The following is a 27,446-nucleotide window of genomic DNA, read 5'->3' on the forward strand; positions in this document are numbered from 1 at the left end:
AGTGGTTAGAGCGTTGGGCCAGTAACCGAAAGGTTGCTTGATTGAATCCCCCAGCTGACAAGGTAACAATATGTCATTCTGCCCCAGAACAAGGCAGTTAACCCACTGTTCCTAGGCCGTCATTGTAAATAAGAATTTGTTCTTAACTGGCTTGCCTAGTTAAATAAAGGTTAAATATATATATATTTTTTAATATAGCAGCAAAGGGGGGACCAACTATATATTAATGCCCATGATTTTGGAATGAGATGTTCGGCGAGCAGGTGTCCTCATACTTTTTCATGTAGTGTATGCCTCATGGGTCTTCCGGTCACGGGGCCGGCTGTGACGCAGCCTGGGATCGAACCCGGGGCTGTAGTGATGCACTGCGACTGCGATGCAGTGCCTTCGACTACTGCGCCACTCAGGAGGCCCTCTACTGGAGAGCTCTTCTTTGTCTACCCCCATTCAGCATCCTTCACATCCTCTTAAGACTTAGCCCCACCCATCTCTTTAAGGATTCACATGTGAGGCCATGTGCTAAACATGGTGAATAGGGTAGTGTAGTAAACAACCAAAGATTTCAAGACTAAAAGTGGTGAGTTGTAGTAAGAAGTAGTAGTAAAAATACACTTTATTTAGTCCTTGGCCTATATCCTAATCTGACTTTGATGCAGGTCACATTGTTCTTCACATTACCGTCTTTGGTAAACACACACACTGTATAAAATATAATCAAAGTTTATTCGTCACATGCACAGGATACAGAAGGTGTAAACGGTACAGTGAAATGGTTACTTGCATAGTAGAATATTTTGTTTAGACATGTAGCTAGCTAGCTAAACAATCAACCATAAATCAATCCCAACTCATGCTACCATGCACCATGCATGAATCTGCAGGTGTCTAAAGCTAACCAACTATGATCAATGTTAGCTAACTAGCTAATTAGGCTATAACTAGCAATGCAAATGGATCTCTGAGATACCAATAATATTACTACACAGATCATACAGATCATTTAGCTAGACTCTTACCCGTATACATGGATGAACGCTTCTCCCTCTCTGTCGTGGATGCCATGGTTGCCCTTTAGTTTGGAGATGTAATCCGGAGACAGGTGTTTTATACAACAGCCTTCTGTGTTCTCTTTTTGACTCTCCACATTTGGCAATGATCTCTCTTCTTCCACTGGGCATTCCACTGATTTCAAAAGTCTGATTACCAGCATTATACATATTCATGATTATAACATGACTAAACGTATAGATAAACAATGCGTTATCTGTGTAGGCTAGTATCTGTTTATTATATAGGCTATAACTGATACATCATCAGATGGAATAGTATGTTTGGAATTACCACAGCAAAGTTGCGCTATATAGCCCAGTGGCAGCCATTTGGCATAATGGCCAATAAAGTAAACTACAAAGAAATGATGGTTTGTCATTTCACTATTTTGGTTCATAAGCCTATGGCAACAAGCTCAAACTCCTAACCCACGAGTTTAGCCAACTGTTCACATACCCTAGTCCTCAATGCGTGGGTCCCTCTTCCTGTTGTCAAAACTCTCCGGTAGAGGCGACACCTTGCCCACCTCCGGTGACAAAGAATAGCCTAGTTAATTACAACTAACGTCGCATCAGTCCATCATGCCCCTGAGTTGTTCTGCATTAGGGCGTGAGTGGATGTTTGTATGAGGGATCATTCCACCATAGTGGGTCAAGGTTCTATTTTTTTCTTTGCGGTTCTCTGTTACTTTGTGGGTGTGAGAGGGTTACGCAACGAGTGTAGCTACATGTTTAGTGGTCTATGTGAGGGCAGAAGGGGTGGGAGGTGGGGGTGCCAGGCTGGGGTTCAGCGGTGTGATTGACAGGCAGGCAACTGTGGGGGGTTTCTAATGATCTATAAATAAGTAATCTGATTGGTCTAATGAGAAGTGACTCATCACATGCTTGAGGGTGGATAATTACACAGGACTTCACACACAAGCTCACATACAAGCACAGACACATATACACACTCACTCAAACACACAGAGAGAGAGACTCGCATACACAGCAGGTTGAGAGGTCAGGCCTGAATGAGCGAAAGCTGTCAGGGCTTCACATTGTCATGCTGAGAGAGAAACTAAAATAACATCCGACACTGAGACTAACCCTGGAGTGGGGAACATGTGGAGGGGAATATACATACAGAATCACTCAGATACAAACGTATACCTTACACAGACTGGCCTGGGATCAGCACTGATACTATACCAAGGAATGTTGTTGTGAAGTGGATATATAACTACAGAATACTGGCTGATCAATGTCCTTGTAGTGATGTTCAAGGCATGACTCTCTCCTCCCTCCCCTAAAGGTACCTGATGCCATCCTCAAGTGCCAGAAGGCCGGCATCACCGTGCGCATGGTTACCGGGGACAACATCAACACTGCCCGCGCCATAGCAACTAAGTGTGGCATCCTGTTGCCGGGTGAGGACTTCCTGTGTCTGGAGGGCAAAGAGTTCAACCAGCTGATCCGTAACGACCAGGGAGAGGTGAGACACACCACAGGACTTTTTTTTATTTTGAAAGGGGTACTTTTATTATTATATATTAAAGGTGAGACAGGCTTGGGGACTTAAATGATGTAGTAGTAGTACTAACATTGGGAGTGATGCATTTGTTTAAGTTCTTCATTGCTCGAGATTCAGTCCCTCTGACTCTGTGTCCTCCTGTGCTCTAGGTGGAGCAAGAGCGTCTGGATAAGGTGTGGCCCAAGCTGCGTGTGCTGGCTCGCTCCTCTCCCACTGACAAACACACTCTGGTCAAAGGTGGGTTAAAGCTGTCACATCGCTCCTTTTCTTGTTTTTACTCCCCTCCTCCTTCCTAAAATGTGTTCTCTTTCATGTGTGATCGACACACACACAGCGGACCCAGGGGTCTCTAGCACTGCCATCCCCTTCAGCCCAACCCAGTTTTCTTCAAAGACTAGCCTGTTTCATCTCAGTTGGGGGTGGTGGAGGGGTGGAGAGAGAGTTACGGGCCAGGTGAGGCATAATGGTCATGAATATGGAGACTCTTGACTAGAAGACTAACTGGGGGAAAAAACACTGAATTTCAGTCACTGAAAAAGCAAATGAAATGGGTAAAAGGCCATTTCGAAATATTGGGGGACCGACATTTGTTAGTTATGTTCGTCCAACAAAATTCCATTCCCTCCGTGAATGTGTATACTGCTGTCCAGTGTACTGAGATCTGAGGGGTGTGGTCTTGTTCATCTCCCTCAGGTATCATGGACAGCACCGTCCTCGAGACACGACAGGTGGTGGCTGTGACAGGCGACGGAACTAACGATGGCCCCGCCCTAAAGAAGGCTGATGTCGGATTCGCTATGGTAACACTCTCTCTTCATTTCGGTCTGTTTTCATGGTTCCCTTGTCACTAATTTCCTTCCGGTTTTACTCCCTCTATTTTCTCAGACAAGAATTGTTAGCGAGAACTTAGTAAGTATTTACGAATACACAACAGCCATGACAAGCTAATTTTGTCCAAACCTCATCTCTGCAACTCTCCAATTTACTCCAAGTGCCCCCATTTTAAGATGGCTGTGTAATTGGATAATGAATCATTAGAGGGAGTAACGATTGGATACATCTGCTTATCACCAGACAAGCCCCACTACATTCACACACACACATACACACACTGCACCCCTCGTAGAAAGACCTCTGGGTTTGGGGGTTACAGAATAAGAGTGAGTGTGTGTGTGAGTGCGCATGTGTAATTATACTGTGTTGTCTATCTGTGTGCTTAGCAGCCCGTGTCAGTATGTCGTTGTGAGGAGCCTTGTTTCAGATTAGCAGTCGCCCTTGTGGTTCAGTTAAATCCCATCCCAATATAGTCCACTTCACATTCATTCAGACTACACTCCCTCGGCGAGCCTGTGTCACGCTAACGGGGAGACCCCACAGCCAGGAAGACCAGTTCATAGAATCAATCAATCACATTTATTTATGAAGCCCTTCTTACATCAGCTGGTGTCACAATTTGCTGTACAGAAACCCAGCCTAAAACCCAAAACAGCAAGCAATGCAGGTGTAGAAGCACGGTGGCTAGGAAAAACTCCCTAGAAAGGCCAGAGCCTAGGAAGAAACCTAGAGGAACCAGGCTATGAGTGGTGGCCAGTCCTCTTCTGGCTGTGCCAGGTGGAGATTATAACAGAACATGGCCAAGATGTTAAAATGTTCATAGATGACCAGCAGGGTCAAATAATAATAATCACAGTGGCTGTCGAGGGTGCAACAGGTCAGCACCTCAGGAGTAAATGTCAGTTGGCTGTTCATAGCCGATCATTCAGAGTATCTCTACCACTCCTCCTGTCTCTAGAGAGTTGAAAACAGCAGGTCTGGGACAAGGTAGCACAACTGGTGAACAGGTCAGGGTTCCATAGGCAGAACAGTTGAAATTGGAGCAGCAGCACAGCCAGGTGGACTGGGGACAGCAAGGAGTCATCAGGCCAGGTAGTCCTGAGGCATGGTCCTAGGGCTTAGGTCCTCCGAAAGAGAGGGAGAGAATTAGAGAGAGCGTACTTAAATTCACACAGGACACCAGATAAGACAGGAGAGCTGCTTGAGAGAGAGAGAGCTGCTTGAGAGAGAGAGAGCTGCTTGAGAGAGAGAGAGCTGCTTGAGAGAGAGAGAGCTGCTTGAGAGAGAGAGAGCTGCTTGAGAGAGAGAGAGCTGCTTGAGAGAGAGAGAGCTGCTTGAGAGAGAGAGAGCTGCTTGAGAGAGAGAGAGCTGCTTGAGAGAGAGAGAGCTGCTTGAGAGAGAGAGAGCTGCTTGAGAGAGAGAGAGAGCTGCTTGAGAGAGCTGCTTGAGAGAGAGAGAGAGCTGCTTGAGAGAGAGAGAGAGAGCTGCTTGAGAGAGAGAGAGAGAGCTGCTTGAGAGAGAGAGAGAGAGCTGCTTGAGAGAGAGAGAGAGAGCTGCTTGAGAGAGAGCTGCTTGAGAGAGAGCTGCTTGAGAGAGAGCTGCTTGAGAGAGAGAGAGAGAGCTGCTTGAGAGAGAGAGAGAGAGCTGCTTGAGAGAGAGAGAGAGAGCTGCTTGAGAGAGAGCTGCTTGAGAGAGAGAGAGAGCTGCTTGAGAGAGAGCTGCTTGAGAGAGAGAGAGAGCTGCTTGAGAGAGAGAGAGCGCTGCTTGAGAGAGAGAGAGCGCTGCTTGAGAGAGAGAGAGCGCTGCTTGAGAGAGAGAGCTGCTAGAGCGAGAGCTGCTTGCGAGAGGGAGAGAGCGAGAGCCGCTTGCGAGAGGGAGAGAGCGAGAGCCGCTTGCGAGAGGGAGAGAGCGAGAGCCGCTTGCGAGAGGGAGAGAGCGAGAGCCGCTTGAGAGAGCGAGAGCCGCTTGCGAGAGGGAGAGAGCGAGAGCCGCTTGCGAGAGGGAGAGAGCGAGAGCCGCTTGCGAGAGGGAGAGAGCGAGAGCCGCTTGGGAGAGAGCGAGAGCCGCTTGGGAGAGAGCGAGAGCCGCTTGGGAGAGAGCGAGAGCCGCTTGCGAGAGAGCGAGAGCCGCTTGCGAGAGAGCGAGAGCCGCTTGCGAGAGGGAGAGAGCGAGAGCCGCTTGCGAGAGCGAGAGCCGCTTGCGAGAGGGAGAGCCGCTTGCGAGAGGGAGTGCCGCTTGCGAGGGAGTGAGGGAGTGCCGCTTGCGAGGGAGTGAGGGAGTGCCGCTTGCGAGGGAGTGAGGGAGAGCCGCTTGCGAGGGAGGGAGAGCCGCATGCGAGAGGGAGGGCGGGAGGGAGAGAAATAGAGGTGAGAGAGAAACAAACCTCATCAGGAGGAATTGGCTATCCAAAATGGGGATATGTGAAGAAATCACTTTGCAAACCTCTACAGCAATATAACAGTGCCCAGAACAAAATGATATACAAGAAAAATTACAAATCCTTGAATCAGTAGTCAAAGACTATCAGAATCCTGTGGATACCCCAATTACACTACGCACTCTCCAACCCAAAAGGCCTGTGGTGCTGATGGTATTTTAAATGGAATGATCAAATATACAGACTACAAATTCAAATTGGCTATACTCAAACTCTTCAACATTATCCTCACTGCAGGTATTTTCCCCGATATTTGGAACCAGGGATTGATCACACCAATCTATAAAAATTGAGACAAATTTGACCCAAATAATTAGAGGAATTTGCGTTAACAGCAACTTGTGGAAAATTCTCTGCAGTATTATAAATAGCTACACCATTTACTTGTTGAACACAACATCCTGAGCAGAAGCCAGATTGGATTTCAAAAAAATTATCGTACAACAGACCACATTTACACCTCCACACTCTAATTGACAAACAAGTAAACTGAAACAAAGGCAAAATCTACTCGTGTTTTGTTGATTTCAAGAAAGCATTTGATTCAATTTGGCCCGAAGGTCTTTTTTACAAACTAATAGAAAGTGGTATTGGAGGGAAAACATATGATGTTATTAAATCAATGTACACTAAAAACAAATGTGCGGTTAAAATTGGCAACAAGCAAACAGACTTCCTCTCTCAGAGACGGGGAGTGAAACAGGGCTGCCCAATAAGTCCAACACTTTAACATCTACATTAATGAATTGGCAAAAACATTAGAAGAATCGGAAGCACCTGGTATCACCCTACACAACACTGAAATCAAGTGTCTGCTGTACGCAGATGACCTGGTGCTGCTGTCTCCCACTAAAGAGGGGTTACAGCAGCACCTAGATCGTCTTCACAGGTTCTGTCAGACCTGGGCTCTGACCGTTAACCTAAAAAAAACAAATAATGATATTCCAAAAAAGGTCCGGAAATCAGGATGACAAATATAAATTCTATTTGTACACAGTTCTATTAGAACACACCAAAAACTACACATATCTAGGACTAAATATCAGCAACACAGGTAGCTTTGACAGGGCTGTGAATGAGCTGAGAGACAAAGCAAGAAGAGCATTCTATGCCATTAAAAGGAACATTAAAATCGAAATTCCAATTAGAATCTGGCTCAAAATTTTCCAATCGATTATAGAACCAATTGCTCTATATGGCAGTGAAGTATGGGGTCCACTCTCTAATAATGATTTCACCAAATGGGACAAACATCCAATTGAAATACTGCATGAAGAGTTTTGCAAGACTGTATTGCAAGTGCAAAGAAAAAAATAACACATGTAGAGCAGAATTGGGCCAATACCCCCTCATTCGAATAGGAAAAAGAGCCATCAAATTTTACAACCATCTCTACAATGTCAAAAGGTGAAACCAGAGAAGAGTCCCCTCAGCCAGCTGGTTCTGAGGCTCAGTTCACAAACCCAAACCAACCCCATAGAGCCTCGGGACAGCACTCAGAAAATCTGGCCCAACCAAATCATCACAAAACAAAAATAAAAATCTATCACATATTGGAAAGATACCACAAAGAATCTAAGTAAACTGCAATGCTATTTGGCTCTAAACAGACAGTACATGGTGGCAGACTATCTGACCACTGTGACTGATAGAAAACTGAGGAAAACACTGACTAGGTACAGACTCAGTGAGCACAGTCTGGCTATAGAGACCGGTCGTCACAGACAAACCTGGCTGCCCAGAGAGGACAGGCTGTGCTCACTCTGCTCCAGGGGAGAGGTAGAGACAGAGCTACATTTCCTATTACACTGTGACAAATACTCAGACCTAAGAGAATATTTCTTTCCCAAAATTCCCAAAATTGAAACTATAAAAGATGAAGAAAAAATCAAATATTTATTGTCTGAAAAGCCAAAATGTGCAGTTTTGGCAGCCAAATATGTGTCCTCCTGCCACAACCTGAGGGACAGCCAGTGAAAAGTGCAATGTAATGTCGATAATATTTCCCGTTTTGTCTTTCATATCATGTCATGTGTCTTCTCAGTCATGTTGACACTGGTCTACTACCATTGCTTTAATGTATTGTTGTTCTGATTAATATTGTTGTTGTTAATGGTAATCCCATGTCCACTGCTACTATTATTATTGGGGAGTCCTGGAGAGAGGGAGGAAAAGAGGGAGAGATGCCGAGATGAGGGAGAGATGGGAGAGTCTATAGTCCCACATAGATCTTCATGAAACACTCACTGTCCTTGTATGTAACAAGGAAAATGGCCTAATTGAGTTAAACAAAGCTTTGAGGGAAAGAGAAGAAAATTAAAAGCACAGTAATTGAAAATAGAAAGGATAATGATATAGCCTCGGGTATTAGTGGCTACAAATGTTCTGTGTAGACGAAGGGTCGCGGAGAGATGAAATACATTTTAATAGCTAGACTTTGTCTCCTTCCCTTTTTTCTCCGAAGTGAATTGACTCGCGTGATTGAGAGGAGTAAAGGGCAGATGTTAAAGGGGTGGAATGCAGTACCAATATGTAATGAAATGCAGACGGTTTGCCTGCTAGTTCTTTTCACCGGGACTCAAACTTTGACCCTTAACACTGTGGGTACTGGTTACTCACTCTCATCCACCTGGCTGATGCACGGCAGCCATTTTGTGCTGAACCGCTCACCACTCATCAGTTGTCAATGATGTAGCTGGCTCATGTCCCTGACTGACTGCAACTTTTAATGAACCTTTATTTATCCAGATGAGTCAATTAAGTACACATTTTTATTTTCAATTACGGCCTGCCGAACTGAGGTCAAATCTGGCAAAAAATGTCTGCCATTATCAGCCAGGTACAGTAGATTGGTGTTACACGTTGGTGATGGATTAGGTTAGTTCCCCATACAATGTAAAGCAACTGAGATCTAATCGATAGCACTATATGAATGTAATTCATTATTAATAGGCCTAAAGGGAATATGTAATAACATATAAAAACAATGGCCATTACCATCATCAGCCTCATCATCATCCCTATAAACCGAACACCTCCATCTCTGTCTCCTGATAGGGTATTGCCGGTACAGATGTGGCTAAGGAAGCATCTGACATCATTCTGACTGACGATAACTTCACCAGCATCGTCAAGGCTGTGATGTGGGGCCGCAACGTCTACGACAGCATCTCCAAGTTCCTCCAGTTCCAGCTCACTGTCAACGTGGTGGCCGTCATCGTGGCCTTCACTGGCGCCTGCATCACACAGGTAACACACTTACCCTTTGATCCTTCTTGAAATTCAATAAAACATTTTTTTTAAAGACAAACGCACACCTCCACTCTCTCTCTTTCTGTCTCTCATGCTTCCACTCCACCTCCCCTCTTTTCCTCCCTCTCTCCAGGACTCTCCTCTGAAAGCAGTGCAGATGTTGTGGGTTAACCTGATCATGGACACCCTGGCATCCCTGGCTCTGGCCACCGAGCCCCCCACCGAGTCCCTGTTGCTGAGGAAGCCGTACGGCCGCAACAAGCCCCTGATCTCCCGCACCATGATGAAGAATATCCTGGGTCATGCCGTCTACCAGCTCACCATCATCTTCACCCTGCTGTTCGCTGGTGAGACCATCACACACTGGAACACACAGAGAGTCAGGCCCCGCTGGAACACACAGAGAGTCAGGCCCCGCTGGAACACACAGAGAGTCAGGCCCCGCTGGAACACACAGAGAGTCAGGCCCCGCTGGAACACACAGAGAGTCAGGCCCCGCTGGAACACACAGAGAGTCAGGCCCCGCTGGAACACACAGAGAGCCAGGCCCCGCTGGAACACACAGAGAGCCAGGCCCCGCTGGAACACACAGAGAGCCAGGCCCCGCTGGAACACACAGAGAGCCAGGCCCCGCTGGAACACACAGAGAGCCAGGCCCCGCTGGAACACACAGAGAGCCAGGCCCCGCTGGAACACACAGAGAGCCAGGCCCCGCTGGAACACACAGAGAGCCAGGCCCCGCTGGAACACACAGAGAGCCAGGCCCCGCTGGAACACACAGAGAGCCAGGCCCCGCTGGAACACACAGAGAGCCAGGCCCCGCTGGAACACACAGAGAGCCAGTCCCCGCTGGAACACACAGAGAGTCAGTCCCCGCTGGAACACACAGAGAGTCAGTCCCCGCTGGAACACACAGAGAGTCAGTCCCCGCTGGAACACACAGAGAGTCAGACCACGCTGAAATCTCAAGAGACAGTATGCTTAAACAAAAATCTAAATCATTATCCTGTTTGCTCCTCCCCTCTCCCAGGAGAGAACTTCTTTAACATCGACAGCGGGCGCAACGCGCCTCTTCACGCACCACCGTCAGAGCACTACACCATCGTGTTCAACGTGTTCGTCATGATGCAGCTGTTCAACGAGATCAACGCCAGGAAGATCCACGGAGAGAGGAACGTCTTCGAGGCCATCTACCGTAACCCCATCTTCTGTAGCGTGGTTATGGGAACCTTCATCCTGCAGGTACACAAAACATACTGTAGACACACAAACACACACATACTGTAGACACACACATATGCATACACTCACAAAAAACCACATACATATACACACACACTAACATACACACTAACATAAGCACTCTCACACACACAAGGAAAGGAGATGGTGAAGAGCAGGGGCAGAGAACTCAGATGCACTGCTTTTGGAATGAATGATCACTTCCCCACGGAGATCAATGAAAGAAGAAAAAAAATGTATCCCATCATGAAAAACAAAAAGCATTGCCTGAACTAACGAGTCTCCTTGGTGCTGGATAGACTTTACATCAACGGGCAACGCAATTGCATTGGGACTCTAGAATCACTCCCTGGCTATTTTAATGCGTCGTTCGAACCTGAGCTTGTGTGTTGTAGTGTATCATCACGACTTCAACTTCAACAAATACACGCTCTACTGGTTTTCACTTGACGAGGAAAGGGCTGCATATAGCCCGTGTTCATGTATGTAGCCTTCCTAATACAATAAATGAGGTTTTGAACTTGGTCAACATAAATAACATTCATATTTTAGCTTTAACCGAAACGCATTTGGATGCATCCGTTAACGATGGGCAAGTGAACGTAGATGGGACAGGAATAGAGATGGAGGTGTAGCGTTGTACATTCAGAATCCTATACCTTTCAAGAGGAGGGACGAACCTATTACCGCCACACCGGCAGTCACGAGTCATGAAGGCAGTCACATTCCACGTGACCGTTTAGTCACGGTAATTAGGCTTCTACAAACTCTGATGCTGCTGACGGACATTAGTAGCCTACCAAATTTGCTAACTGCATGTTACTCGGCACTATATTGCCCCTTTAATCACTCTGACATCAATGCAAATGTAATCGAAAATCCAATCAAACACTTCATGAGACCCAATGAGTTCATGTTGCGCAATATTTCTAAAGGCTATGCAATTGCTAGAGAAAACAGAGTGATGGCCTCTTAAAAAGAGGAGGATCCCATCAGATTTCTATAGGCCAGGCCTACTATATTTACAGTTTAAGTCAGAAGTTTACAGACACTTAAGTCATTAAAACTCGTTTTTTAACCACTCCACAAATTTCTTGTTAACAAACTATAGTTTTGGCAAGTCAGTTAGAACATCTACTTTGTTTAAAGACAGATTATTTCACTGTATCACAATTCCAGTGGGTCAGAAGTTTACATACACTAAGTTGACTGTGCCTTTAAACAGCTTGGGAAATTCCAGAAAATTGTCATGGCTTTAGAAGCTTTTGATAGGCTAATTGACATAACTTGAGTCAATTGGAAGTGTACCTGTGGATCTACCTTCAAACTCAGCGTCTCTTTGCTTGACAAAATGGGAAATCAATAGAAATCAGCCAAGACCTCAGAAAAAAAATTGTAGACCTCCACAAATCTGGTTCATCCTTGGGAGAAATGTCCAAATGCCTGAAGATACCACGTTTATCTGTACAAACAATAGTACACAAGTATAAACACAATGGGACCACGCAGCCGTCATACCGCTCAGGAAGGAGACGCGTTCTGTATCTTCTAGAGATGAACGTACTTTGGTGCGAAAAGTGCAAATCAATCCCAGAACAACAGCAAAGGACCTTGTGAAGATGCTGGAGGGAACGGGTACAAAAGTATCTATATACAAAGTAAAACGAGTCCAATATCGACATAACCTGAAAGGCTCCAAAACCGCCATAAAAAAGCCAGACTACGGTTTGCAACTACACATGGGGACAAAGATCGTACTTTTTGGAGAAATGTCCTCTGGTCTGATGAAACAAAAATAGAACTGTTTGGCCATAATGAACATCAATATGTTTGGAGGATAAAGGGGGAGGCTTGCAAGCCAAAGAACACCATCCCATGGTGAAGCACGGGTATGGCAGCATCATGTTGTGGAGGTGCTTTGCTGTAGGAGGAACTGGTGCACTTCACAAAATAGATGGCATCATGAGGACGAAAAATTATGTGGATATATTGAAGCAACATCTCAAGACATCAGTCAGGAAGTTAAAGCTTGGTTGCAAATGGGTCTTCCAAATGGACAATGACCCCAAGCATACTTCCAAAGGTGTGGCAAAATGGCTTAAGAAGAACAAAGTCAAGGTATTGGAGTGGCAATCGCAAAGCCCTGACCTCAATCCTATAGAAAATTTGTGGGCAGAACTGAAAAAGCGTGTGCGAGCAAGGAGGCCTGCAAACCTGACTCAGTTACACCAGCTCTGTCAGGAGAAATGGAACAAAATTCACCCAACTTATTGTGGGAAGCTTGTGGAAGGCTACCCAAAATGTTTGACCCAAGTTAAACAATTTAAAGACAATGCTAGCAAATACTAATTGAGTGTGTTTAAACTTCTGACCCACTGGGAATGTGATGAAAGAAATAAAAGCTGAAATAAATCATTCTCTCTACTATTATTCTGACATTTCACATTCTTAAAATAAAGTGGTGATCCTAACTGACCTAAGACAGGGAATTTTTGCTCGGATTAAATGTCAGGATTTGTGAAAAACTGAGTTTAAATGTATTTGGCTAAGGTTTATGTAAACTTCCGACTTCAACTGTATTTCTCAACTTTACTAAACTTTACTAATATTAAGCAGATTGCTTATCTTTACAACAGGAGTATACTGCAGCCTACCTTGCTGACATGAACATGATCCACGGGAAAAGCGTCCTTCATTCCCTTTTTAAGTGCATAGATTACATGTAGTTTTTCCCCTGCCCCCGTTTCGAGACAGGTGCAAAATAATGGTCCACTCTAAATCAAAACAAATTTCACACATATATTATTTAGTATATATAAAGATGAGAATAAATCAAGAATATTCTGATGGGTAACAATATTAGCCTATCACTTGTGAATTATACAGTGCCTTCAGAAAGTATTCAGACCCCTTGACTTTTTCCACATTTTGTTAGGTTACAGCCTTGTTTGAAAAATATAAATATATATATATATTAAATAAAATATATCCTCATCAATCAACACACAATACCCCATAATGACAAAGCGAGAACAGGTCTTTAGAAATGTTTACCTAAGTACCCTTTGCTATGAGACTTGAAATTGAGCTCAAGTGCATCCGGTTTCCATTGATCATCCTTGAGATGTTTCTCAAACTTGATTGGAGTCCACCTGTTTTAAATTCAATTGATTGGATGTGATTTGGAAAGGCACACATCTGTGTATATGAAGGTCACACAGTTGAAAGTGCATGTCAGAGCAAAAACCAAGCCATGAGGTCAAAGGAATTGTCCGCAGAGCTCCCGAGACAGGATTGTGTCGAGGCGCTGATCTGGGGAAGGGTTCCAAAACATTTCTGCAGCATCATTCTTAAATGGAAGAAGTCTGGAACCACCAACACTCTTCCTAGAGCTGGCCGCCCGGCCAAACTGAGTAATCGGGGAGAAGGGCCTTGGTCAAGGAGGTGACCAAGAACCCAATGTTCACTCTGACAGTGCTCTAGAGTTCCTCTGTGGAGATTGGAGAACCTTCCAGAAGGACAACCATCTCTGCAGCACTCCACCAATCAGGCCTATATGGTAGAGTGGCCAGACAGAAGCCACTCCTCAGTAAAAGGCACATGACAGCCCACTTGGAGTTTGCCAAAACGCACCTAAAGGACTCTCCGACCATTTGAAACAAGATGCTCTGATCTGATGAAACCAAGATTGAACTCTTTGGCCTGAATGCCAAGTGTCACGTCTGGAGGAAATCTGGCACCATCTCTACGGTGAAGCATGGTGGTGGCAGCATCATGCAGTGGGGATGTTTGTCAGCGGCAAGGACTGGGAGACTAGTCAGGATTGAGGCAAAGATGAACGGCGCAAAGTACAGAGATCATTGATGAAAACCAGCTGTAGAGTGCTCAGGAACTCAGACTGGGGCGACTGTTTACCGTCCAAGAGAACAACTTCCCTAAGCACACAGCCAAGACATTGCAGGAGTGGCTTCGCGACAAGTCTCTGAATGTCCTTGATTGGCCCAGCCAGAGCCCAGACTTAAACCCAATCTAACATCTCTGAAGAGACCTGAAAATAGCTGTGCAGCAGCGCTCCCCATCCAACCTGACAGAGCCTGAGAGGATCTGCAGAGAAGAATGGGAGAAACTCCCCAAATGCAGGTGTGCCAAGCTTGTAGCGTCATACCCAAGAAGACTCAATGCTGTAATTGCTGCCAAAGGTGCTTCAACAAAGTACTGAGTAAAGGGTCTGAATACTTATGTAAATGTGATATTTCAGTTTGTGATTGATGCCCAGCGTAAGGCAAGAAACAATGCCTTTTTTACTTTTTCTAATCATAGTCACACACCTAGCCTAGTCCAGAAGCCTATGTGTTTTGATAAGGTCTGTATCACAACCAAAGTGGCCAAGTAACTTCTTAAAATGAAGCACATCAATCGGCTTTACAAGGGGTGTAGCGCCTAACTGGCATACATAAGCTGTTTGGCAAAGATCATTTTCACCATAAAAATGCACCTTTATAATCAAAGCATTACATGCATAATAACATCTGTGGTCACTTTTGATAATGTTGTTTTCCCGTTAGTGGAACATTTGCGCCTATAGCCTACTGCAGTGTTTGCATTGCTGCTCTTATAATGTGAAGAAATAGCCTAATAGTTTATCACATTTTAAGCTAAACATTCTGGTTGTATTAATTTGGGATCTATAGCATCCCAAAACTGTCCCAGACTATGTTTGGAATATTTATTTCTCGCACAGAATAGAATAGGTCAACTTGTGTACTATGGGGGATAGTAGATTGACATAGGCTACTGCTTTTACTGATTGTTTGGCCTACCCATCTTGTTGGCTGACGAAAAGTAAATGTGGACAGTTCTTCCAATATCTTCAATATGCACCTCGAATTGGATAAGGACGCGTGCAGTTGTGTCCCCAAAGTGTCAGTCTTCACTTGAAGCCTTTGAGAAAGACCCGATCATTTGATGGAGAGCCATGTGTGAGAGGTGCTTCTGAGCACGCAGCCCTCGGGGAGAAGGGAACAACGGCCACTGGCCACAAAAGGCATGGAGTTTTTTAGGGTACATTATGGCCACACAAAGGGGGTGCCGCCGGGAAATTGTCAAATTGTGATTGAGAGACTGATGAAGTGTGTACAGCCTGCGATTAAAAAGTGACTTTTTTCAAATCATCGTTAGTCGCATCATGCAGCTTTACAATGTATTAAAAATCTAAACATACAGCCCAACGTTTGTAGAACAAGTTACATTAAGAACTCTAAATTAAGCCTATAGGGGTACCTATTTCTTTGTTAATCGCTCAACACAGAATAGCCGGATGTGCGCACTCCCTCAAATGTCTATTTTATTCAGCTTTGTTCAGTTGTATTCTTCATACTATAAAATAATTCCACGGAATTCTAACCAAATCTGGTCTACTAAATGAACTAGCGTAGCCCACAGCCATATGGCATAGCCAGATTAGGAAAATGTATGTTACAAAGGTCTGCATCAGTGGCTTGTAGGCTGGAAGCCAGGAGATGCTAAATGTGTTTATGCTAATGAACGGTCAATTACCGTGAGACCGACCAATTATTTGCTTGGCAATCACCGGCAGACAAAATTGTGACCTCCACAGCCCTAGGGATGACCTTAATGTATGTCAAGTAGAGACACTATAGCCTCATGTACATCTGCCTCACCAGGCACCCATTTTGATAGGATGTGTGTACAGACCTCTTAGCTCAAAGGTGTCTTATCTGGATGACATAGGCACTGGGTTTGACCAGGCCACACATAGTAACAGGGATATATTTATCTTGGGGATTTTATATAAATTGGATCAGAATAATTCAAATATAACAACATTATTGAGATATGCTGAGAGCTGTGGTTTGAAGCAAATGCTTAATGACACTACTAGATCGTCAACCAAGATTTGTCACCATTCTGACACATGCATTGATCTGATATTCTATAATATACCATTGCAATGCTTAGAGGCCGGATCAATGCCTGTCGGCTGGATAGACTTTAATATTGTGACCATAACCATGAACACCAAGGTTCCGAAGAACCCCCCAAAGATTGTGGTCAGGAGAAAATAAAATGTTTTAAATCATGAGCAATTTCAAAATGATTTGGCTGCTGTACCCTGGGAGCTGACTTATCTAGAGGAGGATTTTAAATCACGCTACAGAATGTTTTATTGATTTGCTCACTTTTTTTATTTGTTTATTTAACCTTTATTTAACCAGGTAGGCAAGTTGAGAAAAAGTTCTCATTTACAATTGCGACCTGGCCAAGATAAAGCAAAGCAGTTCGACACATACAACAACACAGAGTTACACATGGAGTAAAACAAACATACAGTCAATAATACAGTAGAAAAATAAGTCTGTGTACAATGTGAGCAAATGAGGTGAGATAAGGGAGGTAAAGGCAAAAAAAAGGCCATGGTGGCGAAGTAAATACAATATGGACCATCATGCACCAGTAAGGAAGAGTACAGTTGGGGCTTGTCCATCTCCATGGATAGATGATGACCTGGGTGAGGTGTTTTCTCGAATAAATAAAAAAGTCTTGACATTATCTCTCATTAAATTAGTTAAACACCCGTTCTTCCAAACAAGCTATTGTCCAATGGATTGATGGTCATATTATGAGGAAACAAACCTTCTCGTTTAGTCTATCATTGGTGTCAGTAGAGGAGGTGTTATACCTATTGAAGTCCATACCAAAAGGTCAAATCTACAGGTTACGATCTTATGTACAATTTTTTACTTCGCTATGCTGCTCCCCAGATTGCAGCTCCACTGAAATACATATTTGATTGGTCACAATCTTTGGCGGTTTCTTTAGAACCTTGGGAAATTTCCAAATGTATGGAAGCATGCTAAGCTGTGCTTAATTTTAAGAAGTTACTTGGCCACTTTAAGCTGTGTCCATCCATTTGGCACAGTGGTCTAAGACACTGCATCTCAGTGCTAGAGGCGTCACTACAGAATGGGAATCCCATTCTATCACAACCGGCCATGATTGGGATTCCCATAGGGTGGCGCACAATTGGCACCAGCGTCATCCGAGTTTGGCCGGTGTAGGCTGTCATTGTAAATAAGAATTTGTTCTTAACTAACTTGCCTAGTTAAATAAAGGTTACATAACAAATAAAAAGAACACATTATTCCTACCAATAGTCAGCCAATCAGCCTACTCCCTTCACTCAGTAAGATATTGGAGGGTATTGTGAGTAGACAAATATGAGAGTACATGGAAAAGAATGATCTGATCACAGCCGATCAGCATGCTTATCGCAAAAACCAATCCACAACCACGGCATTGGTTGACATGACTAACCAGTGGCTCAATGCTATGGATAATGGTAGGTTTCTGGGTGTAATATTTGTAGATTTCAGTGCAGCATTTGGTATAGTGGATCATGAAATAATTGACAAAAATATTGCACCATGGGTTTAAGGAGGCAGTGTTGAATTGGGTACAGTCATATCTAACTTGATCATTGATCAATGGGTCGTTTTCTTTCCCTCGTGCTTTAGACTGTGAAGTACCGCAGGGCAGCTGCCTTGGTCCACTTCTTATTTAGTATTCAGTTGGTAAGAGACAAACGTTCAGTCAATACAAGGAATAGATTGTCCACCATCTGTGTTATTCTGGCAGAAAAGAGAAATAGGCAAAATAACATTTTGATTCAGAGCAATAAAGAAATAGATTAATTTATCTCAGCAAACAAACCTTTCAATATACTTTATAAATTCAAACAATACTTTAGAGCACTTTAAATATACTAAATTGGAAGGTTATGCAGACTATGGTAGATCTATCAATCTATCTTTTCAGACTGTCAGAGTATTTATCTGGTCAATACGTCAGTGTATGTCTGTTTGTAACAGTGTGTTATATGTGAACGTGTGATTGTATTATAAATTGCATTTTTATGTGTAAGCACTCTTGGAATATTAGTCCAAATGAGGACTAAAACAAACTCAAACACAACCAGACATACACTCACACACACCACATGCACTCTCTCTCACACACACACACTGTTGCTCCAACTTTATTAGTGTCTATTAGATCTACAGGTACACACACTCACTCTGTGTCTCTGTCTCAGATTGTCATTGTCCAGTTTGGAGGAAAGCCCTTTTCCTGCACAGCTCTGAGCATCGACCAGTGGCTCTGGTGTGTCTTCATTGGAGTGGGAGAGCTGCTCTGGGGACAGGTAAGACACACAAACAATCTCTGTGTGTGCATGCGTGTGTGTGTGCGTGAGGCATCTGGTACAATAGGTGCCAGTGAACAGTTGCTACGTTGAGACGGGTTCAGGAACACAAAGCACTTGCGTTCCATGGTTACCATCACAACCGTCACTGTGGTAATGAGCGCTGGCGCACATGAAAGCAGCATGGCCCACATTTGCCCACACCCCGGAGGACGAGAACCCAGCACAATACTCCCTCTGCGACTATATATATATCTATATATATATATATATATATATATATATATATATATATATATATATATATATATATACATACATACACACACACACATGTTCAAAGACACACACACACACTTCTCCATCTGCATGAACTCACACACGTTCAAAGACACACGCTCTTCTCACTTCACACCTACACACTCACACCCACATACTCATATATACAGAGAAAGAGATCTCATACTGTCTATAGACAGGAGCCTGTACCCTCAAAGACAAGCTCCCCCACACTGAATTCAGCTAGGGGGCGGAGAGAGTGATCTCTCTGTAAAACCAGGTAGAACAAGCTAGTGTAAGTCTCCATGTTTCCACCTATAATTAAGCAATAAGGCACGAAGGGGTGTGGTATATGGCCAATATACCACGGCTAAGGACTATTCTTTGCACGACACAACTCGCAGTGCATGGACACAGCCCTTAGCCTTGGTATATTGGCCATATATCACAAACCCCAGAGGTGTGTTTACCAACGTAATTAGATCAGTAAAGATAAGTGTTTTGTCATACCCATGATATACCACGGCTGTTAGCCAGTCAGCATTCAGGGCTTGAATCACCCAGTTTATAATATTACATATATGATGATGCCCTCCAGCATGTGTACGTGCATGCACATACATTTTTCTGTTTGTCTGTGTGTGGGAGTCTTTGAAAGCATAATCATTCAGAGGTGACTAAATGAATTTGAGTCATCATGACTTGTTACATAAGCGTACCTTGTTTGAAATGCAGACAAGAGAACATAACACAGCACCACATTACCTTAGTATCTATACCTCCACCCTAAGGAATGATACAGCAAGAAAGTTTGCCACCCTTCTACTGACACTGCAGATTGTTTTAGGCTGCATCCCAAATGGCATCCATGTGTCTCTCTATTATGCATGGGAATAATTGGGAACAGATTTCTTCAATTAAAATCACCTGGAGCTGATTTCCTGGTGTTTTTACAGTCTTTTATGTCCAACAATAAAAAAATACAAAAAATACAAAATTGTATTTTATTTATTTATTTTAGCTCACAAAACTTCGGTGGCCAAATAAAACCACTCGCGGGCTGCCAGTTGGGGAATCCTACCATATGTAGTGCACTAGGGAATAGGGTGCCATTTTGGATGTAGCCTCAGTCAGTTGGGTTCTGAAAATGTCTTAAAAACAGTCACATGAGGACAAACTGGCTGGCAACAACTTAATTAACTAGAACCATTCAATATAAATAGTCATTGAAATGTATTTTAATTTTTTACCCCAATTTCGTGGTATCCAATTGGTAGTTACAGTCTTGTCTCATCGCTGCAACTCCCGTACGAACTCGGGAGAGGCGAAGGCCGACAGCAGTGCGTCCTCCGAAACACAACCCAACCAAGCCACACTGCTTCTTGACACAATGCCCACTTAACCCGGAAGTCAGCCGCACCAATGTGGCGGAGGAAACACCGTACACCTGGCAACCGTGTCAGCGTGCACTGCGCCCGACCCGCCACAGGAGTCGCTAGTGCGCGATGGCACAAGGACATCGCTGCCGGCCAAACCCTCCCCTTATCCGGACGAGGCCAATTGTCCTCCACAATTTGTCCTCCGCCCCATGGGTCTCCCAGTCGCGGCCAGCTACGACAGAGCCTGGACTCGACCCAGAATCTCTAGTGGCACAGCTAGCACTGCGATGCAGTGCCTTAGACCACTCTGGAGGCCCATGTATCTCTATGCTGACAACACCATAGAATTACAGTAATTTAATAATTTCTCTGTGGACAACCCTTTCTTCAGTTTGGGCCTGGGAAATGACCTTGCTTGCGCTTAAGTGGCATAATTGCTGGGAGAAATGGAGGGAATGCTTTAAATTAATGAATTTCAGACCATTAATTTAATTGAGTTACTGAACCGATATACACTGAGTATACAAAACATTAGGAACACCGCTCTTTCCATGACAGACTGACCAGGTGAATTCAGGTGAAAGCTATAATCCCTTATTGATGTCACTTTTTAAATACACTTCAATCAGTGTAGATGAATGGGAGGAGACAGGTTAAAGAATGATTTTTAAGCCTTGAGACAACTGAGACATGGATTGTGTATGTGTGCCATTCAGAGGGTGAGTGGGCAAGACAAAATATTTAAATCTCTTTGAACAGGGTATGGTAGTAGGTGCCAGGCACAACGGTTTGAGTGTGTCAAGAACTGCATCGCTGCTGGGTTTTTCACGCTCAACAGTATCAAGAATGCTCCACCACCCAAAGGACGTCCAGCCAACTTGACACAACTGTGGGAAGCATTGGAGTCAACATGGGCCAGCATCCCTGTGGAACGCTTTCGACACCTTGTAGAGTCCATGCCATGATTAATTGAGGCCGCTCTGAGGGCAAAAGTGTGTGAACCATGATAGATCCTTTGGGATGAGGACACTGAGAAACTTGAAGCTCTTGACCAGCTCCACTACAGCCCCGTCGATGTAAATGGGGGCGTGATCAGCCCTCCATTTCCTGTAGTCCATGATCAGCTCCTTTGTGTGGTGGTTGTCCTCGCACCACACAAACAGGTCTCTGACCTCTTCCCTATGGACTGTTTCATGGTCGTCGGTGATCAGGCCTGCCACCGTTAATGATGGTGCCTGCCACCAAACTTAATGATGGTGTTGGATTTGTACACAGCCACACATTTATGGGTGAACAGGGAGTACAGAAGGAGACTAAGCAAGCAGCCCTGAGGGGCCCCCGTGTTGAGGGTCACAGTGGCGGATGTGTTGTTGCCTACCCTCACCACCTGGGGCCGGCCCCTCAGGAAGTCCAGGATCCAGTTGCAGAGGGAGATGTTCAGTCCCAAGGTCCGTAGCTTAGTGATGAGCTTGGAGGGCACTATGGTGTTGAAGGCTGAGCTGTAGTCAATGAACAACATTCTCACATAGGTGTTGGGCAGTGTGGAGGGCAATAGAGATTGCCCCATCTGTGGATCTGTTGCGGCGGTATGCAAATTGTAGTGGGTCCAGGGTGTCTGAGAAGATGGTGTTGATGTGAGCCGTGACCAGCCCTTCAAAGCATTTCATGGCTACAGATGTGAGGGCTATGTGGCGATATTCATTTAGACAGGTTACCTTGGCGTTCTTGGGCACAAGGACTATGGTGGTGTGCTTGAAACATGTAGGTATTACAGACTGCATCAGGGAGAGGTTGAAAATGTCAGTGAAGACACTTGTCAGCTGGTCAGTGTATGCTCGTGAGTATGCATCCCGGTAATCCATCTGGCCCTGCGTCCTTGTGAATGTCCCTGCGGCCTTGTGAATGTTAACCTGTTTAAAAGTCTTACTCACATGGCCTAACTTTTATTGACAATTTTGACACTTTTTGGTAACAAAAATATGCTCTACGGGGATGATGTACTCCACCCAAACCATCTCGGAGCCTGGACCCGACCTTTCAAGGCCGCGTTAAGATATTGACTCCGAGACATACCAAGCCCCACTCATATATCTCCCATCCTCTCTAAGCGTTTCTGTTGGGGGTGTTGTCAGTTGTAATCTTGTACCCATTAGTTTGAGCTCCTCTTAGTTCTGCTATTGTCAGCTCAAGAGAGGAGTATGTGGTCTGCTCACCCAGTGCTTTTAGTTCAAATGAGAATTCCATAAACTTGAATACCCCCTCGGTTTTCAAATCACGTAGAGGGCTTGGGCTGTTGCAGGATAGCAACCAAAGCCCATGTCAGTCAGTTTATAGCATTCCATCATTGGTTACTCTGAGAGTTCCTCATATTGACATTGGCTGCGGCCTCAGACCCTATGGTGCTAACCTTGGAAAAGTAACTTCAATTTCTTCTCCTTTCTCTATTACTAATGGGGATAGACCAAATGGTGCGGTTCTATGCGAACGTATAGCCATACCAACTATTTCAATATCAACCATCAGACAGGGCCTAGAACCGCCTATTGAGCATAGCTTGTTTGAGCTGGAGTTCCCATGTGACTTACATAAACCCAAGTCCTTTACGATTTTTTATCGGAACATCAGGCGCTTGCCTCCTGAACTGGATTACATTAATGATCTGGGCTATTCCGGACATTCTGGTATTGACTGAAAGTTGGATCTCTGGAGACATTCTGGACTCTGATATAAATATTTAGGGTTATGTGTTCAGAGCTGACAGACAGGGTAGAGGTGGTGGAGTGGCCATTTTTATTTAAAAAAAAAAAGTTTAGTCTGTCTCTTTACTGAAATCCATTTCCCTTGCCCAATAATTTAAGCTACAATCTTGTAGCTTTTGTCTGGGGAAAAATGTATCCATAGGGGTGTACCGTCCTCTTTCGGCTAACCTTTGTGCACTCGAGAAGTTAACTAGTTTGTTGTCTTCTTTTACAAAATGAGAAGTTATTGTCCTGGGTGACCTGAATTATGATTGGGAAATGCAGGCTTCAGACAATCTAAAAACCATGTATAAGGATCTAAACCGAACCCAGCTGGTGACTAAGCCTACACGGCCCAACCCTAAAGATCCTTCAAAGTCAACTCTGATTGATGTTACCGTCTTCTACTGGTCTCTTCGCACAAGACATTAGTGACCATTGCCCAGTTGTTTGTGTCTTTATTTTATTGACCTTGATTGTATTTTCCGGCTAAATTCTGGAAAACTGTCAAATCCCTGAAGGGTTCTACTTCTTCCTCTCTGCCACAACAAATTAATTCAGACACTGGCCTCATTACAGAAAAAAATGCCATCATTGATGCATGTAATCACCATTTTATTTCAGCGGGCTATCTCTTTGAAAGGAACTTCTAAGCCTATTCACAATGATATTGGGTTGGATGCTGATAGGAGAAATTTGCTGAATTATCAGAGAAATGATAGTGAAAGCTATGCTATTTACAGAAAAAATAAGTCCTGGATGCTTTGGTAGCAACAGACAACAATAAATCCACAGGGGGCGACCAATTGGATCCTGGTCTGCTTACGTGTGCAGCGCCCATCATTATTGGCTCAATAACCCACATGTTTTATTTAACATTTATCAGGAAATATTCAAATTGTGCTGCCACTCCATAAGGGCGGGGATAGTAGTGATCATAATCATTATCGCCCCCTTTTGATTTTTTTATTTTTTATTTTTTTAGGGGTGGATCAGCTTAATATTGCGGAAAGAATGTTGCTTCCAATGTAATTGTCTGCATCATTTCCAATCCCCCATATTTTTTGGGGTAAATATATATATCCATACACGTATGCATACATATACACATATATACATACACATACCTATATAGACATACATACTTTTTAAAAGAATACACCTTTATTATTATTCCCTGCAAACCCTACCACCGATCCCCCAATTGGAGTAAACTGATAAACATTTCTGTTTTTACCTTCAATTTATACATCTTATACACATTTTACAGACACAGTCTACTTTATAATAGTTATCTCTTGTTTGTTCTTAGTCCTTCCTCTATTTCTGTTGTCCATCCAGTTTGATTTCCACTTGTAACTGTGCTATTTCACAAAAGCTCAGCACCTATACACATTTCACAGATCCCGTATGCCCTACATTGTTTATCTTGTTATTAGTCCCACCCTTCAGGTCCACTCAACCCTTCCCATCTATCTTCCAACATCATCCATTTTGGATTTTTATTTGCCATATATTTTTCAACTGTGTTGTGATGCTTCACAAAAGATTTGAACCTTCCTATTCTCATAGCTTCTACGGATTGTAAATTAAAAATAAACTATTATTATTATCGCCCCATTTCAAGACTTCCTTGTCCAGCTAATATTCTCTAATCCTTGGTAAATGTACAACTTTTCTCTTTTTATCTGAGAAATGTATTTTTAATGTAAACCAGGGTTTAGGCCTGGGCATAGCACTATTACAGCAACCACTTTAGTTGTTAATGATCTTGTCAATGCTTTAGACACTCAAATTAAATGTGCTGCTTTGTTTGTGGACCTGTCAAAAGCTTTTGATAGTGTTGATCATGCTATTTTATTGACTAAGTTGTCCTAGATAGGCCTGAATACTGATGCCTGTTCATGGTTTCATGATTATCTTTGTGACAGAACTCAGGCCATCGTGATTGATGGGGTTGAGTCTGAATTTCTTGCTGCATAAAGCTGTACCACAGGGGTCAATTTTAGGACCTGTTCTCTTCACTATTTATATAAACACTGTTGGTCAATCTGGTAAACATAGTCAACTTAATCTATATGCAGGTGATACTATTATGTATACAATTTTTTTAAATATATATTATTATTTTTTCCCACCTTTATTTAACCAGCTAGGCAAGTTGAGAACAAGTTCTCATTTACAATTGCGACCTGGCCAAGATAAAGCAAAGCAGTTCGACACATACAACAACAGAGTTACACATGGAGTAAAACAAACATACAGTCAATAATACAGTAGAATAATAAGTCTATATACAATGTGAGCAAATGAGGTGAGATAAGGGAGGTAAAGGCAAAAAAGGCCATGGTGGCGAAGTAAATACAATATAGCAAGTAAAACAAGTAAAACTATTGCCTTGACTGTTGATCTGGCTGTGTCAAAACTACAGTCAGATTTTATAGCTATGCAGGAATCCTTTACGGATTTAAAACGTGTGCTTAATGGGGGGGGGAATAAAATGTATGTTGTTTTAAAACTCTCGTAAGAATGTTTTGCATGTTCACTCATTAGATGGTTCTCCAATTGAACGTGTTCCTGCATATACAGTACCAGTCAAAAGTTTGGACACACCTACTCATTCAAGGGTTTTTCTTTATTTTTATTATTTTCTACATTGTAGAATAATAGTGAAGACATTAAAACTATGAAATAACACATGGAATCATGTAGTAACCAAAAAATTGTTAAAGTGATCTAAATATATTATATATTTGAGACTCTTCAAAGTAGCCACCCTTTGCCTTGATGACAGCTTTGCACACTCTTGGCAATCTCTCAAAAAGCTTCAGCTGGAATGCTTTTCAATCAACAGTTGTGCCTTGTTAAAAGTGAATGTGAAAACTGGATCCTGGACTTCCTGACGGGCCACCCCCAGGTGGTAAGGGTAGGCAACATCTGCTACGCTGCTCCTAAGTACTGGGGCCCCTCAGGGGTGTGTGCTCAGTCCCCTCCTGTTCTCCCTGTTCACCCACGACTGCGTGGCCAAACAACTCCAACACCATCATTTAAGTTTGCTGACTACACAACGATGAGACAGCCTATAGGGAGGAGGTCCGAGACCTGGCAGTGTGGTGCCAGGACAACAACCTCTCCTTCAATGTGAGCAAGACAAAGGAGCTGATCGTAGACTACAGGAAAAGGCGGGCCTTTTAACATGCCCCCATTAACATTGAAGGGGTTGTAGTGGAGCTGGTCGAGAGTTTCAAGTTCCTTGGTGTCCACATCACCAACGAACTTTCATGGTCCAAACGCACTAAGACAGTCGTGAAGAGGACACGACAACACCTTTTCCTTCTCAGGAGACTGAAAAGATTTGGCATGGGTCCCGAGATCCTCAAAGTTCTACAGCTGCACCATTGAGAGCATCCTGACGGGTTACATCACCGCCTGATATGGTAACTGCTCGGCATCTGACCGTAAGGCGCTACAGAGGGTAGTGTGTATGGCCCAGTACATCACAGCAGCAGTGTAATTCGTTTTTTACACTGCTGCTACTCGCCGTTTACTATCTATGCATAGTCACTTCACTCCTACCTACATGTGCAATATACCTCGACTAACCTGTACCCCCTCACATTGACTCGGTACCCCCTGTATATAGCCTCATTTTGTTACTTTTTATTATTTTTTACTTTAGTTTATTGGGAAAATATTTTCTTAACTCTTTCTTGAACGGCACTGTTGGTTAAGGGCTTGTAAGTAAGCATTTCACAGTAAGGTCTACACATGTTGTATTTGGCGCAGGTGACAAATAGTTTGATTTGATTTGAGAAAGTTGAGAGAAAAAAGCTCGCACTCTGTTCCTTGCCTCAGGCTGTACATGCTGTTCTCCAAGTGATCATATTTTCACTCATCAGTCTATTCTCAATTGAATCTGATCTTTGCTGATAGGTCAAATTAGTTTAGATTTAGAGTGGTCCTTTGTCAAATGGGCAGGAACAGGGGCAGGTGAATGCCATAAATGTCATCAGTATTCACTCCATTAGCGAATGGAGGCCACTTTCCTGCTGGGTCATTTTTCACTCATGTTGGGTAGGCTATTCCGGTTATTTCACTTCATGCATCAACCACTGTTTGAGGAGCATGCAGCCTCTCACCAACAGGTGATATTCCACCCAAACTCTGTATGCCATGGGCTCTCCAACCCTGTTCCTGCAGCTACCCAGTGCTTCATTTGGGGAACTAAGTGAAGTCTGTCCGGGAACATCAATAGTAACATGTTTTCACAACCTAAACATTTAAACTTTTGACAGACCCTCTTTCTGCGCGCTTGAGAATGGAATGAAGGAGATATTCTGTAGTTAAAGGTAATGTGTCAGCCTATTATTTATGGAAATATAAAAATGTCTTATTACTAGGCTATTTAAAATCAAATACAAATTCTTGCTAGGCCTAATTTTAGGCTACTCTGAATTTGTTTAAATTAGGCTACCAGTTATAAACCAAAGATATTAAAACAG

The 27,446-nt window shown here is 43.6% G+C and overlaps 1 protein-coding gene across 8 annotated transcripts in view; it reads left to right on the top strand.

The window, feature by feature from the left end:
- LOC139563299 (plasma membrane calcium-transporting ATPase 1-like) overlaps nucleotides 1–27,446 on the top strand; it is a 168,770-nt gene that overhangs the window by 109,274 nt on the left and 32,050 nt on the right. For all 8 annotated transcript variants that reach the window (XM_071381876.1, XM_071381930.1, XM_071381866.1 and 5 more), the window contains 7 exons: nucleotides 2,344–2,523; nucleotides 2,712–2,799; nucleotides 3,256–3,362; nucleotides 8,891–9,082; nucleotides 9,219–9,432; nucleotides 10,116–10,327; nucleotides 18,441–18,548. In XM_071381876.1, the coding sequence (XP_071237977.1) occupies nucleotides 2,344–2,523; nucleotides 2,712–2,799; nucleotides 3,256–3,362; nucleotides 8,891–9,082; nucleotides 9,219–9,432; nucleotides 10,116–10,327; nucleotides 18,441–18,548 (1,101 nt within the window). The remainder of the gene's footprint in view (nucleotides 1–2,343; nucleotides 2,524–2,711; nucleotides 2,800–3,255; nucleotides 3,363–8,890; nucleotides 9,083–9,218; nucleotides 9,433–10,115; nucleotides 10,328–18,440; nucleotides 18,549–27,446) is intronic.

This window comes from Salvelinus alpinus, chromosome 2 (genome assembly GCF_045679555.1).
Source record: "Salvelinus alpinus chromosome 2, SLU_Salpinus.1, whole genome shotgun sequence".
Classification (NCBI taxonomy): domain Eukaryota; kingdom Metazoa; phylum Chordata; class Actinopteri; order Salmoniformes; family Salmonidae; genus Salvelinus; species Salvelinus alpinus.